This window comes from Mixophyes fleayi, chromosome 2, assembly GCF_038048845.1.
Source record: "Mixophyes fleayi isolate aMixFle1 chromosome 2, aMixFle1.hap1, whole genome shotgun sequence".
In the NCBI taxonomy this organism is placed as follows: Eukaryota; Metazoa; Chordata; class Amphibia; order Anura; family Limnodynastidae; genus Mixophyes; species Mixophyes fleayi.
Genome location: NC_134403.1, coordinates 39018891 through 39035688, shown reverse-complemented (window position 1 = coordinate 39035688; position 16798 = coordinate 39018891). Strand labels below are relative to the sequence as shown.

At 39.8% G+C, this 16798-nt stretch overlaps 1 protein-coding gene across 1 annotated transcript in view; it reads right to left on the bottom strand.

The window, feature by feature from the left end:
* Positions 1–10233: 10233 nt before the first annotated feature.
* Positions 10234–16798, bottom strand: part of LOC142139793 (polyunsaturated fatty acid lipoxygenase ALOX15B-like) — a 22196-nt gene continuing 15631 nt past the window's right edge. Inside the window, exons 12-13 of the mRNA XM_075197663.1 lie at positions 10676–10846; positions 10234–10440 (exon numbers count right to left, since the gene is read on the bottom strand). Of these exons, the coding sequence (XP_075053764.1) occupies positions 10261–10440; positions 10676–10846 (351 nt within the window). The 3' untranslated portion in view covers positions 10234–10260. The remainder of the gene's footprint in view (positions 10441–10675; positions 10847–16798) is intronic.

Here is a 16798-nt window from a genome sequence, read left to right as displayed (position 1 = left end):
CATGCTCTTATGGGAGGTTAAGGGTTAGACCCAGACACTCCCTTATGGTTCAAAACTGGTTTCAGGAAACGGGTTGGGTGTGAGGGTTCACTGCTGTGGAAGGATGTGGGAATTCACACAATTGGTCAAATATATATAGACAATCAATTAACTACATATGAACAATTGAGAGCGACCTTCCCATTACCCAACAATCAGTTCTTCTGGTATCTGCAGCTGAGACATTCACTGAATGCCCAGCTTCTTGAGGGTTTGCTTCATATGTCAGCTTCTAGAATTAAAAATATATTACGACCTATAGAGTAATATAAGACTATTTCTCTGCTCAATGCCATACTATTGCCTCAGGTGTCCACGAGAGGATTAGATCTCCTCAGAATAAAATGGGAAGGCTATGTAGGGGTTCTTTATAATGAGGAGTGGAATATAGTGGTGGGAAATACTAGACATGCCACATCTTGTCTTAAGTTTCAGCAGATCCATTTTTACATGGTACACAGGTTTACTTAACACCAGCCAAGACGCAAGCAATGGGACTGTGCGCTTCTTCAGAGTGTCCCTGGTGCGGTATGACTGAGAGCACTTTTTGGCATATTTTATGGTCATGCCCAGTTGTCCAGTCCTTCTGAAGCCAAATATGGGACTTCATTTCCTCCACACTACCTATGACCCCTTTATTATGCCCTAAAATATGTCTGTTTGGCACTACACTAAAAGAAAATTTAAATAACCCACTCTTCAAATATATTTTTACCTTAGCCTCCCTAGCTAAGATTAATATAGCAAGGGGATGAATGGTTACTGGACCACCTAGTGTATCTCACTGGATCAATCTAGTTAATGAGGTATGGAGGCATGAACAGCTCATGTATGATAGTTGAAAAGCCATGCATAAATAACATAAGATATATCACCACTAGTATGAATCAAGTTATGTTATCCACCCTCATCAGGATGATATGATGGAATTGGGGAATCACCAGGCAGACGTTTAGCTCTCAGCCCTATGCAGCTTCAATAAATTTAGGCTGTAGTGCAATAAAAATACAATGATGGTATTATCGGCCTAAAAGTTCACAAGATAGTACTGTATAATGTTTATAGCGACATAGGCAGGGATAGATGTTTATTTAATTTGAATGTTAGATATGTTATTTGTATGTTATAGCTAAACAATCTCAATAAAAATACTTTATTCAAAAAATGGACACTATTTACTACAGACCTTACTGTATTTTAATTATGACAACACATTTCAGGAGCGCAAAACTGTTGTTTCTTAAGTTCTGTTCTACAGCTACTGAAATTCATGTTGTTGCAGTTACTTTAAATAAGATGCAGGTTTACCTGTAAAAGGTGGACTATTTGTGATGACATCTATATATTATTCATGCTGACCATTACATTTGCATCTGCAATAAAGCTCAAGAGGAACAGATTGAAAAAATATCTGCGTCTCGCTCTATATAAACAAAAGTTTTTGAACATTTGTACCTTTAAAAGGAATTTAATCTAATATCTGAGTTATGCCATTTAAAATAAACAGGGCACCCTTAGGGACAGTAGTAGTGTTTTTTTGGTTGATCATGGCTTTGATATAGGGTGAAGCTATTCTTTAAATATAATGAAAAGTGTTGTGGTACATCATATGAAGAACCTCAGATCTCAAGCGTAAATAAAATGTGTTTTTTAAAACATTGTTGCATTGGTTAAGAATTATTTGTAATTTGTTTGATTGACCTTCACTACAGTAGTGTTTAATCATCTAATGTTATTTTCGGCTTAACGCTTACAAACTTTACTTAAATGTTAGAATTAAAGTTGTTTCTTTACAATAAAAAAAAAAGAAAAGATTTAGCAAACTCACACAGAAACAGGAGGGGAAGCAGGTACAGTTTAACAAGCCAAGCTCTTCAGCAAGGAGTGCCACTTTTGTGGCTGAAGTGCTTGATTTGTTTGGGCTTCCACAAGACAAGCTAACAATGGGCTTAAGGCAGCTAAACCGACAGTGCTGTCAATGAACTCTACAGTGGCAAGATGTTGTTGTCATCATCCTCCCTCTCATCAGTGTGTACATCATCTTCACACAATATAAATAAATCGCCCATAAATACCACCATTACAGACCAGATGTAAAAATGTTGTGCTGACTCATCTGCATCACCAATGGGTCTCATGGAAAAGCTAAGTTTTGCAAAGCATATGGCAGTTTATAGTACTTTTAATAAACATTGCCATGCAGCGGTAGCTGAAAGGAAAAGTGGTGCAAGATGGAATTGTCCTTGGAAACTCCCACCCACCCATATAATGGATCTTAAAAAGGACATGCACAGTTTAATAAACCAAACACTTCAGCAACAAGGAGTGTTAGTTTTGTGGCTAACAATGGGCTTAAGGCAGCTAAGTTAACAGTGCTATCAATGATCTCTAAGACTGCAGTGAGCTGCCTGGTTGCTCTTACGATTAGTAACGGCACAAACACACGGCAAATCATAGCACATCTAGGAATCATTGCCACACCGCAGTGGCAGAAAAGAAAACTGATGCAAGATGGAATTGTCCTTCAGACCTCCCACCCACCTTTATGTTGGATTGACAGTAACATAACATGGGCAGCAAAGTAGACAAGGTTTTAAAGTCGACAATATACTGACATTGACAGTATTATTAGGACATCAATTGAAATGTAGACAGTATTTATTAGGTTGACAATTCAAATGTAGACAGTATTGTCCCTGACTCTAACCCTGTCCCAATCCCTAGACCTGTCCTTATCCCTATCCATACACCTGTGCCTAACCCTAGACCTGTCCCTTTCCCTGTCCCTACACCTGTGCCTATCCTTAGACCTGTCTTTAACTATATCCCTAGCCCTTAAATCAGGCCTGTCCAACCTGCGGCCCTCCAGATGTTGTGAAACTACAAGTCCCAGCATGCCCTTCCAGGTATCAACTGGTTGTCTACCGGCAAAGCATGCTGGGGCTTGTAGTTTCACAACACCTGGAAGGCCGCAAGTTGGACAGGCCTGCCTTAAATAATACTGTCCACATTTCAATAGTCTATCTAATCATATTGTTCACCATGTGAATTGGCATCCTAAAAATACTGTTGAGACCTGAATTGTCGACTGTTACACAAGCTGATAGCCCAAGGTCAAAATGTCAAACAGTGCAAGATGGAATTGTCCTTGGGAAATATGTTAAAAAGGTTTAACAAACTCACACAGAAACAGGAGGGGTAGCAGGTACAGTTTAACAAACCAATGAACTTGAAGACTGCAGCGAGTTAGCTGGTTACTAATTGACAGCAATGGCGCAACACACGGCAGTTCATAGCACATCTAGGAAACTTAGTTACACAGCAGTGGCAGAAAAGTGGTGCAAGATGGAATTGTCCTTGGGCTGTCCCACCCACCCTTATGTTGGATCTTAAAAAAGACATGCACACTTTAACAAAGCAAGCATTTCAGCGACAAGGAGTGCCACTTTTGTGGCTGAAGTGCTGGGTTTGTTTGGGTCCCACACAGCAGGTTAATAATGGGCTTAAGGCAGCTAAGCTAACAGTGCTGTCAATGAACTCTAAGACTTCAGCGAGCTGCTTGGTTGCTGCACCAGTGGAAGCAGTTCTTGCCAGTGATAAAATGAAGGCCATTGTCATGCCTTGGCATAATACCAAAAAATCCCCCAATTATGTGTGGAATTATTTTTATCCAAATCCAGAAAACAGTTGTCTAGCCATTTGTAGCGTGTGTAAAGCCACAGTCAGTAGATGTAGGGACTTAAACCATCTTGGTTTATGCCATGTGACGCGAGTTCAGGGCCAGCTCTTAAGAAAATCAGAAACTTATGCTAAAAATAACAACAAGCAGTCCAACATCAGCTAGCTCCCTTCTCTCAGCTAGATCCCAGCACCTGCAATCTACACCACCAACCTCTTCATCAAGGCCGGAGTGGCCATCTGGCACTTCTGGCCAATGCCAGAAGGGCCAATGGCTAGATGGGCTGATCCAGCTGTCCTCATGCCCGTCTGAGCAGCAGCACCTCCCTGCGCGCTGAGAGGCGGACAGAGATTCAGTGACATGCGGCCAATGCAAGTAATCACATAGGACATGCACCACGTAACACTGCTGTTCGGGCGGACATGCGGAGGGCTAGATTGTGAAGTGAAGCAGTCTGCGCGCTGCACATATGTAACAATGTAGGTGTGTGTGTGTGCTATGTTAATATATAGTGTGTGTGTGTGTGTGTGCTATGCTAATATATAGTGTGTGTGTGTGCTATGTTAATATATAGTGTATGTGTGTGCTAAGTTAATATATAGTGTGTGTGTGTGTGTGTGTGTGTGTGTGCTATGTTAATATATAGTGTGTGTGTGTGTGTGTGTGTGTGCTATGTTAATATATAGCGTGTGTGTGCTCTATTAATATATAGTGTGTGTGTGCTATGTTAATATAGTGCGTGTGTGTGTGCTATGATAATATAGTGTGTGTGTGTGTGTGTGTGCTAAGTTAATATAGTGTGTGTGTTATGTTAATATCATACTTACCAACTTGACAAAGTTGGTTTCTGGGAGAGGTGGGCGTGATGGGGACGGGGCTCCAAAATGTGCGCCATTTTGGACCCACCCCCCGTGACGTAATGACGCGAACTTGTCATTTGACAGAGGGGGCCGGGCCAAACACTGCGATTCCCGGTGAATCGCTGTGTTTGGGAGCTAATTCTGCCCACTTCACTAGGAAGTGGGCACTTCCTAGTGAAGTGGGCAGATCCGGGATATTGCCACAATCTCCCGGGAGTCCAAATTTTGAATAAACAAGAAACACCATCTTTCTCTGTCACTTGTTACCATAATAGGAAACTACCTGGAACAAGGACAGATAGAATGACGTAAGATTAGAAGACAACTTGTCTCAAGGGGTAGGAGTGCACCCACTGAGATTTTCAGTGCCAGCCAGTGGGGAATGCCATACCGTCACTTCTCCTACTGCCTTCATTGTAAAACTATCTCATTCCTTTCACTTACATTTTACATACCTAAATTTGCATACTGCTACTTCTAAATTTCCACATCGACCACTGGTGCCAACAATAACATTTCATGTGGCTTTGTTGCCTAACTCATAAGATTTAACCAGCCCTAATCTAGAATGTCTGCGAACTATGAATGTTTATTGAGGTAATTGTTAGGCCTATAGATTGAAGATATTTACAAAAAGGTATTTAAAAAAATCAAATAGAGATTTTATAGGTCATAATTGACAAGGAAGCAGTCCTGGAAATATGTAAACTGAAATCAAAACTAGTGCATAACATTTCCTATCTCACTGTGATCCCTTCTCAAATTTTTCACATTAAAATTTTATTTTCATACTCCAAACCACCCATCGCACACTGAAACACACACATACATTACCCAGCAACCAGACATATTTCTTCCGCCCGAGTGCTGGCCGCTCTATGCATGCTCTGAGTGGTGACGTCACCACCGTCAGCAGTTAGATTATATCTGCTACCTATGTAAGGAAGGCTCTGTCACCCAGAGTATTACGTCTAGTCAGCATTTTTGTACTATTCCCAGTGTTCTGGTATATGGTTGTTCTATTACTGATTTCTGACCAGGCTTTCCCTGACTTCTCTATTGGACTCTGTTTTGGCTCTGAACATACTCCCGACATTTGACCTCTTGGTATTCTTTGACCAATCTTTTGGATTTCCCATTTGCAGTGCGCATCCTGATTGGCTTGAACTCGGACTGTTTAACCATCCACACGCACTTATGACATTGCTGGAAGATGTCCCTTGCTCCCTTGGTTCTAAGCATTTAAGGCCAAAAGGGAATTGTAAAAAGTGGGATCCTGCTGAATTAAGCAAAATGTGGGAATCCCACAGTAATACTCAGGAATGGAAGTGGGGTAGAATTTTAACATAATTTAACGTGTCAAAACCATTTTGTCTTTCATTTTTATTTCCAGAAGAAAATTTTCCCTGGAATTGTAAATAAATCTTGCTTGGATTACAAATGAAGAATAATTCCTAAGAATTGCCATTAAATAATTTTCCTGTGGATTGTATGAAGATGATCCCATTGGATTGCAATGGATTTACTTAACAATTGTTTGTGTGTGTTATTTGGCTTTTTCACTATTATGCTACAATTATACTTGGTTTTGGTGGTAAGAAAGATGGATCCTGCACTGTAGGTTTTCTTGTTAGTAGCTAAAACTGTCTGGTCTGGGGCTGGCTTTTAACATGGGACTTACATATAGCAATGGGATTACATGTTCGCTTTCCCCCTGTTTAGTGGGAACCAGCCTAGGCTATCTAGTACTGGGGCTGGTTGATGCATTTCTGGGGATTGACCATTTTTATAGATTTTATGAACGGAACTTCTCCCACTCATTTTGATGGTCTAGTCGTTTACTCTGGATGCTTTATAAATATTTAAATGGAGAGTGCAGCATTTGTCAGGAACATACAATATTTATATACCTGAAAGAATACTCACAATGGAGACTATTACTTTATAGGCAAAAGCAAGATTCTGCATCCCATCATTTGAAAATACAAGAAGAGAAAAAGGTCAGAGAGGGATGGTACAATAAAGGAAAGTTTTTAATGTATTACACACAAACAGAGTTACGCTTCTATGGATATTGAAAGGTAAATATACAGGTAATTAACAAAAAAAAGCATCTGGGTAAGTACACCAAGCATGTTGAAAGCAACGGTACCCAAAAGGTGTGGCTGTTGTGTTATTTAAACCACTAACACCCCAGCATGGTCTTGGTGATGCAAGAAAACGCTGGATTGTCCTGATTGCCTATAGTGACTTGAAAGGGGATATACATTCTGGTGACAGTGAATCTGTTGACACCAAAATGGTGACAGTGTAAATGTCGACAGATTTATTGGTGACATTGTGACTGTTGACAGTATTAATGGTGACAGTCACAATGTAAACAGTCAAAGGGCAATGTCAGCGGCAGCCGGTGGATCCAGCACAAAATAGTTAATATTAAAAAAGACAAAACACAAACATTAACCCCCACCCCCAAATACAATACAGCCCGCCAAAACAAAATATGGTACAATAATACACAACGATATAAATAAAAATATATAAAAAGCATGCTCCTCACACAGATTAACCCTAGTGCTGCCAACCTAGCACTAGCGAATTTTGGAGTCCACCTCATTTTACTAGAACTAACTCTAGGCACTGCCAGCTGGGGCTGGTGGCACTATAGCAGGGAAGCCCACAGTGTGGGTCCCTCTGCCATAATGACAACCAGCCACAGGCTGGTCAGCACAGGGCTGGATTCCCTAGGGAGATGGGGCATGCAAAAAAATTGCAACAATGGCCAGGGTCTTTCAGTCAGGTGCCACTGTACTCCTAGCATACAGTACTGCTTGCTAAGTCACAGCAGTCAGCATCGCTAAAGATGATATTTATGTGGTTAAGCCTTTGCTCCCTCTGGCTCAAGCACACTGGGGCCAGATGCAAGACCAGGCCTTGGGCTGGATGGACCAGCCTATTGAGGATGGCAACCAGTATTGTGTCAAACATTGCTAGTGTGTGCATATAATGCAATGCGTACTGGTCCTTCATCTCCCGACGGGTTTTATGGATACCATTCATGAGGTCAGTGACTTTGCCAGATCCAGCAGGGGAAGATAAGGTTGGCATCTAAAGTGGTTCATCCTCAGCTTCTTCTTTCTCCACAGCGAGTAGTTGCTTTGCATCCCATGGCTAATAAACATATATACAGTATATCTCTGCACTCATGTAAATACTTGTCCAAAGTCCCCTTGCTTTGGTGCTCCTCCGTGTCTCTAGCTCCCTCAGGCAGCTCTAACAAAAGTTTTTAGAAAGAGGGCACTTACCAGACTTTCATTAGTTAAGAACTCTTTACTCTTATTTTTTATCTTCTAACGGATGTTCCAGTCCAACACACAGACCTTTTCTCAAGACCACAAAAAAGTGAACAAAACAGTCACCAGCCTTACCCACCATATAAGTGTGCTACATGAAAAAACAGTCAGTATTTAACATATGTGCAAAACAGAAAACTAATTTTCACCCCTTGCATTGTAACATGGTTTTGTCCAGGAGACTTAAATAAGAAACTTCTTAATTTAAGTTCCTTAATGAATGAGGCCCTAAGTTTCTAATTTAAGCAATGGTAAAGTATCCACAAAAAAACCATTGTTTTCATGTCATGCTACAATAAAATTACACTTAATACTTCTTACATCTATTAACCATTTCCTTGCTAATCAACATATGATATGCTAGATGTTAACAAAGACATGTGTGTACTATTAGTAAATCATTTTAACCCTTGCCATTCATAATATGTAAATACTAATCTTTATTTTTAACAGTGTCCTTTTCCTATCAATTCCAGATGTAACTAGGAAAGCTTCACTCTGTATAAATACATGAATATATATAAATATATAAGAAATATATACACATACCATATAATTTGTCAAACTAGAATACTGCTTAGCCGCCATAAAGCAATTATCATAACCACAAATAAATAATTTCATGTCTTTTAAATATTACTTTTTGCGGATTTACACTTTCCATTCATTCTCAAGGTTTTGTTTATAGTATTTTTCTCTTTTTCTTCTTTGTATTTTAATTTTCACTTTTTTTTCTGGTATTGCCCTGTAATTATTTCTTATGATCAAGCTGGGCAATTTTAATATAAAAATAACTATTTATTTTACCACAACATACCTATCAATCTTTTTACATTTTGATGAAAACCAATCACAACCAGATTAGTTAACTCCACATTAATCCTCACATAAATTAACTGAATTTTTAAATGTTTGTGCCAGTTTCCTTATGATCTTCATTTATCCTATGCCTCAATGTAACAATTATATTATGTAAAAGTTAATACTCTCACCCTTAAAATAGAATTTCCCTGTGTTCACCAATATTCTTCTCTCAGGATGTGGCTGCACCTGTACTACCCGCAGTGCACCAAAACCAGATGACCTCTTCCTCTTTATCAGACGAGAAATGGGGTACTATTTTTTCCTTGATGAACGTTCTTGAGAGCCACTTTTATAGGTGCAATTTGAAGCGGAATTGACTTTGTGTTTCTCTGCTGTGTAGGGGAACCTCTTACTTTCTCTTCTCTGTCCCTTTAAGGAGCAAGGTTTTAGGGTAATCTTTCCACTTCTCCAAAGAGCCCTGTTATTGTACCCACCTCTGCACCTCCTGGCAAAAGCTGAAAATATATTTGGAACACTGGTCCTAATTATCACCTCCAACATAGTGACTGGGATGGTGGTAATCGTTAATACGATTACCACTATTTCAACAACCACTTCACCTGCAAAACAAAAACGAAAGTTTTAAAAAGTGATGGTAATATTTATAGGCTTACCTTTAAAAAGACTCTGATCACCACTGATGGACCCGAATGCCAACCGCAAGTGATATCGATTGAAGAGGTGTCCGACACTACTGTTTATCGCGAATTGTATTCATCTGAATTTAAAGTGGCAATGTCGGGTTAAGTGTTTAAACACTTAACCTGCGGGGGCCCGACATTGCCACTTTAAATTCAGTTTTATAAGGGCTGTCTTCTGAGTCCAAGATTTATATATTGCCATTTCAATTGCTCTTTTATGGTGTATGTTTTATATATGGAGATCAAATAATAAATGTCTATATTTTATAGAAATTTACAGACAGGTTTTTTTTAAATAATGTTTAGGAAAAGGAGACAGCATGAAAAAATAGGTATACTACAAAGTCCAGAAATATTACAAACAGCAAACATATTCTCTTTTGTTTTCAGAAGCATTCTGAACACATTTCACGAAATGTTAATCCCATTTATCCACACACCAGATGACCCCCTCCCCTTTGTCAATGCCAATAGTTATAAATCAATATCAGAACACAAAGAGCAATTAGAGATTGTTTGAATTTTATTACAAAATGTGACATGCAGCGCGCTCAAAGAATAATGAATCTATATAGGGAAAAATATGAACATTTAATTTATATGACATGAACTACATCATTGATTGAAAAAAGCTCCATTTGACAACTTTTTAATCACAATACTGCAGAAAATTGCCAGCTAATCAAAAACTATCTGCTCCCTAAATCTTCATCATCAACCTTGATTTAAATTGCACCAGCAGATTCTGTAGCGCTTTACAATTGGGATACCTAGTCATATCCCAAAAGAAGGTACTCAGTGACGATCAGGACACCGACACAATGTTAGATAGAGACACTGTTCTCAATCACTCCGGGATTCAAGAAGGTATAAGGCAAAAACATGTTCGTGTTCCGTTCAGTAATGGACTTGGAAATTTCATCCAACTTGTTCTGGAAATCCTTTATGAACTTCTGTGGGACCTCCTCTGTAAAACGCACATCAGGGTAATCCCCTAAACGTCTCTGGAGAGCAATAAGGAATTTGATTAATGGAAGCTTTTTTAGCCATGATTTCTTTATGTATTGACTGAGTCCATTCATCAATACATTACAGAGCAGAGCTGCATGTACATGAATGGACAGCTTTATATATCATGATCTGCGCAAGAATTCTCTCTTACATATTCCCCAGACTAGAAACACAAAAGGAGCAGATCTGCTTATTGCTTTTATGTCCGTACAGGATTCTAGTACTCACCCGGTCTCTTGGCTCATTACTAAGCAGCCACACTGTGGTCATTCCAGTAGTGGTAGTGTTTACTTCTGGCAATGCATCCAGGATACTCTGGGGTGTGCTGACCCCTTTAGCTGTGGGAGGGGGGGTTTTCATGGATGTGGGACCATTGGGCATCCAGGCATAGAAGTCAAACTGCAATACAAACATTGATCATCTGAAACATGTTCATATGCATGAATAATTTATCCACAAATGCATAATTATCTTCTCAATATTTTCCTAATTATACATCGGATATATACACATTGCCATAATACATTCGAAAGGAAGATCTAGCTCTTGAGTGTAAACGTAATATTTTGTATCTCTGAAACTAAATATATTTTCCACATGGACCAGTAAATATTGTCACAGGACCAGTAAATATTGTCACATGAAACACCCATGTGGTGTCTTTGCATAATATCAAATGTATGCTTACAACATGTGTGTATCAGTTGTTAGTTAAATGTCTCATCTGTCAATCATGCATAAAGCAAATGGAAATAGGGTGGGAAAAATATGACAAGAGTTTGTGCAACACATACTGTAGTTATTGTGTTAGAAATCCTGTTATTCAATGACTCGTATAGATGGTCTTAGTAATAATTCTTGATGTACAGCCTCAAACCCTCCAAATCAAGGATAAAATTAGATTTTATATTTACATTAAATTCTTTTCTTAGTCCATGGGGGACATTGGACCATGGGGTATAGAACCTCCTTCAGAACATGGACACTGGAAATAATTCTATCAATTAAATGCTCCACAGTCTTATACCTCCCCATCTTGCAGGGAAATCAGTTATTATACTAACCAAGTCCCACAGGACAGAACCAAAAAGAAACAATAAAGAGAGAGAGAGAAATTACTTCATCCCTGAAAAAGGAACATTTAACTTTGGTAAACTTCTTCCCAGGATATCTAGAGCTTAATTGGGTGGGCGCTCAGTGTTCATCATGGACTAAGAGAAAAGAATTTAGCGCAAGTTTAAAATCTAGTTCTCTCTATCAGCCACTGGGGGACACTGGACAATTGTGATGTATCAAAGCTACTCCCTTTGGGTGGGTACGCTCACAAACTAGTAGTGCGCAGCACCCTATACCTAAATCTAACGACCTTAGAATTGTAAAGGTATGTATAGAGCCCCATGTGGCAGCCAACCAAACTGCCCGGCCTAAGCCCTTGATGAGCCATCCACAAGGCGCTCACCGATTACACCAATAAAGCCAGCTGTGCCAATCTCTGCCATGACTGGCTTCACCAGTCTGGTGCCACAACTGCACATCGACTCCTTTCTATCATACCCTTTAAGGATGCAGGAATCATCGCCATTATAGGGAGCCAGTAATAATTCTAGAAGCCTATCGCAATAGAGAATTTGTATATCCCTGATGTTGACGTATGCCACTGTGGTGGAATTGTCCAATTGAATCTGCATGGGATTTCCACGTGATTGAAGGTAACCCTGAGCTAGAACGTTTAGCATCGCTCTTAATTCTAGAATACTTATCGTAAGCTTTGCAAGAACGGACAGTGAAAGGAGACAGCCTCTCAGCACTAGGGGAAAACATCTGTTGCCACAATTGTCCAAGTTTATATAGCCAGGGGATAGGCCCTGTTAATGCTGCCATCTCAACCTCCAGAAGACCAGCTTCCATCTGAGAGCCAATAGAAACACCCTATTAATCTGAGTATTTCCACCTAAACATAAGTGCTGAGTGTCCAGAGGATTATCCTGCTGAATGAATCTGTCTGATACCTTAACAGAAACAACTTTTGGAAAGAACACCTCCCACTGTCTTATACCAACACTGGAAGAAAATCACTGGGAACTGACAAAGTGATTTCTGAACCCTGTGCATTTACCGCTACACAAAAAGGCCTGAAACCAATCATCCTACGCTCTTGGCAGTTGTACCAGTAGTAACCCTTTCACTGTTCATCTGGCTAATAATCTTATCTAAGTCAACCCCAAATAGACATCACCGTAAAATACAAGGAATCCGGACTCCTTTTGACTCTGCATCTGGCTCCCAAGCATTGATAAAATTGTCTTGGCAAGCTGAGACCATCAAGAAGAACTTCTGGCCCACGGTTTTACCAGCATCTAGAGCTGTTTCCCCAGATATACTTATTCTTCCCAGATGTGTACTGCCAAGATCGCCATTACAGACCAATGCCACCCAGACAACAATCCTGCAAAGAGTTGCTCTGACCACTTTTCTTTGGTCCAGTTGACCCAGTTTTTGGTGCATTATTACTCTAAGCTTGTGTGGGTGTTGGTGTGTATGCGCTACTGGCACGGGTTACTCCACCTAGCAAAACTAGAAAAAGATTTTAGCGCCAAAATGGGCCAGAGGATTCAAATAGGCGGCATCCATAGATGGCTGACTATTCTGTATGTAGAACCCACTGAGGAAGCCACTATATGTGGTGAAACCCATTTGGTACATACCTACACTACAAAAAGAGTTTGCCATTTAGTTTCTCTTTTTTAAAGCTTTCATTTATAATCTATTTATTCTCACTTTTATTTTTATTTCTATTTTTATTACTTTAGCATTTATTATTATTTTTCTATTTTTATGTTTATAGATTGTTATTTATTTGCATCTCTATATTGTTTTCTTCCTGTACTCATCCCCACCCATCTCCTTCAATTACTCTGTATCTATGTTAATAATTCTCCATATTACCTTTCACTTCTACCTACATTCATAACCCTGTCCAATCTGTACTACTACCTACAATCTGGTTTATGGTTATTATCCCTACTATCTTCTTACTACTGTACTACTACCTACAATCTGGTTTATGGTTGTTATCCCTACTATCTTCTTACTCTCTTATTGTTAATTGTACAATCATTCCTGCTCCTGAAATCTATAATATATTTTACCCACTTATACCTACAGTACATTCTAATCTCTACTCCACTTACACTATAATTTTGATTCTATCCACATCCCTATCTCTACTTGCATTACTATGTCAATTTCTATCTGTATTACACAGATTCCTCCTGTTCTTCCTTCTATAACCCCTAAACCTTGCCTCCAGCCTCATATTTCCCTGCACCACACTCTTTTCCCTAGCTACATTACTCTTTTACACCACATTCCTGCACTATATCCCTTTCTACCGACAATACTACTCCCAATTCTATCCATTACTACACCACATTCTCCTTTCATCTCAATCTTCATTTCTATTACCTCTTACTGCCACCTCCAACAAATCCTGGACCACCATACCCGGTATGTCCATTTAAAGCAATTTTCCATACTTTATTTCATGTACACCATCTCTAACCCCTATTTCATTTTACTCCTACTTCCAAAATTATTTCACCCTCTAACCCATTCTCAATTTCGCTTACCTGCATCAAGACATCTTGATTCTTCATCGAGAACTACTGCCGCAGCTCAACGTTTCAAACATCATTCGGATACACAGAACCACATCACACAGACCACACCGACAAAAGCAGAGAAACCACACGACGACAACCCATTATGGCCCATACTCCACGGCTACCGAAAGTATGAGAAATACTTTTCTACTTTTTTCTAGTCTAGTTGACCCTATCTGAGGCTAAAATGGGTCACAGTAAAGCACCAGCCACTAGCTAACTAGTTTTAAGAATGGTCTCAAACATTCTTAAGGGCTGTGGTATTCATGGATAAGAATAGACATGACATTGGACAGTCACGCTATATAGACGACCCCCTAGGTGGAATTTCCCTTGTAACCTACTCTGGTAAGGGATAAAGTGTCTAAAATATGCATATAACCTAAACCTATGTAGTGTTTGGGTCCGCAACTAGCCCAGCAATTTTTTTTAATTGCGGTGAACAAGTACTGTTTTAACCATGCATATCGCCCAAACCGGCTCGCCTTTTGGAATTGCTAAGAGAAGCATTGGGTAATTGGCTGAAGATTCAGTGAAATCGAGGGAAGGACAGGTCCCTTCTCCTACAACCAGTGGAAGTGAAGCGAGCTACTAGGCAAATGCTGAATTAGACTGCGCTAGTGCCTTAGCCCAAGCCGGAGGTGATCCTAGCCAGCGCTTACGACATGTGGCCTCCTGCCAAAGGCATCCATGTCTGACTGTCCACTTGGTGATATCCTGATATTTTACATAACTATGACAAGTCACAGATGAAGCCCCGCCATCCTAGACCTCCCTTTATTTGGCCTGACAAGCAAGGAAGATAAACCACGGCAAATACAGAGTGCACAATATAGAAAGGGAGAACTAGGTATCAACAGACAGCAATAAACTCATCAGTAAATTGTGCAAAAATATACTTCACAATCCCCAATACAATCCCACTCCAGCTAGAAGTAACTATCTTCTGCTGGGGAAACAGTCTAGATCAGACACTGCAGTTCAGCTCTCCTCTGATATTCAGTATATACTTGAAAGCAGTCAGGGGGGAGAGCAAATTATGCTACCTGTACCTTCCCCCCAGAACCCAGTATGCATAGACCTCTTTTTATCCAGCCTAAAAAGATAAAAGAGCAGGAAAAAAAGTACAGCGTACACAATATGGAAAAGTGAACCAGGTATCAAGAGACACAAATTAATTCATCAGATATAGAACAATCCCCAATTCAATCCCGCCCCAGGTAGAGGTGAATACCGGAGGTTGGCGAGACAGAGGAGAGTTGCCCTGCTGGCACAGTGTCTGATCTACATTATATTAATATTTATTATACACCTGGGACATACATCATTAAGATAAGCTAAAGTAATAAAATGGAGGTTTTTGTTACGGATGGAAGAGTAAAAGTCCTAAAGGTCCGATTTTTTCAGCGTATTAAAATCACGGCAAATCGCTGATGATAAACTCCCCCCCCCCCGATTTTAGTGCAAAAGTTTCTGAAATGTATCAAGCTGCGATTTTTACCCCGATTTTCAAAATCGCTGGTCATCTCTGGTGATTTGCTGCGATGTCAAACACTCCTTTGGTTAGCAAACTCTCCTGTGTTGTCCCTATCTAGCTGTGAGATTAGTAAACCCATCACTGTTACATTGCCCTGTCTATAGAACCGGAGGTCCGAACAGCTGTCAAAACTGATAAAAATAAAGGTTTAAAAAAAAACAACAAACACATGGAGTCCCCCTCTAGTAACCCTAGTGCTGACAGCCTACTACTGGTTACATGAAAATCGTGGAAAAATTTTGTGTGGGGTCCCCCTGATTTCACATAACCAGCACTAGGCAAACCAGCCGGGTTGGTGGCACTATAACAGGGGGACACGCAGCAGGGGTTCCCTAGGGAGTGGGGTACGCCGAAAAAAATGAGCTGGCCCTCCCTCTAGAGACAACCGGCACAATGTTGAAAGCACTAGGGCTCTTCCTACACCCCTGGGTGGTGGGCGTAGGGTACTAAATGGCGATAAAAGTGTAAAACAATAAGTGAACGCCATTTTGTTTTGTGGAACTACAAATCCCAGCAAGTCAGGGTGCCCTAAACAGTGTGGGCATGCCGATACTTGTATAACTACAAGCACCAACATACCCATGGCAGCCAGGGTATGTTGGCACTTGGAGAACAAGTGCCAACATGCCCTGACACCTGAGCTTGCTGGGACCTGTAGTTCCACAAAAGAAAAATGTTAAATAACCCTCATTAAAACCACACACATTAAAAATAATAAAACCCCAATAATGACACTAAACACCCTCATTTATACCACATATTTTTATTAAAAATAAATGCCCAGAATACTCACCACTGATGTTTTCATCTGTTGTCAGCAGCTTTTAATCCGAAAATAGAAATCTACAATGAACTATAGAACTATAGAAGAGAAGACTCTTCTATATGAACTCTTAAATGAACTCTACAAATCTGTGTCGGGGGGAAGCCACATAGATTTTTAAATTGCAGACTGTCACCAGATGGATTAAATGATACAATTGAATTCAATGATCGGTATTTGTAGGTAGAATATATAGATACACTGTTTTTGACGTCTTTTTGTAGGGTTTTTTGTGAAAATAAATCCTAGTTTTACATCTATTCAGTACATTTATTTCTCTATGAATAGAGTTCACCCATTGATGTAGGTTATTAGTTAGTTTTAGTTTA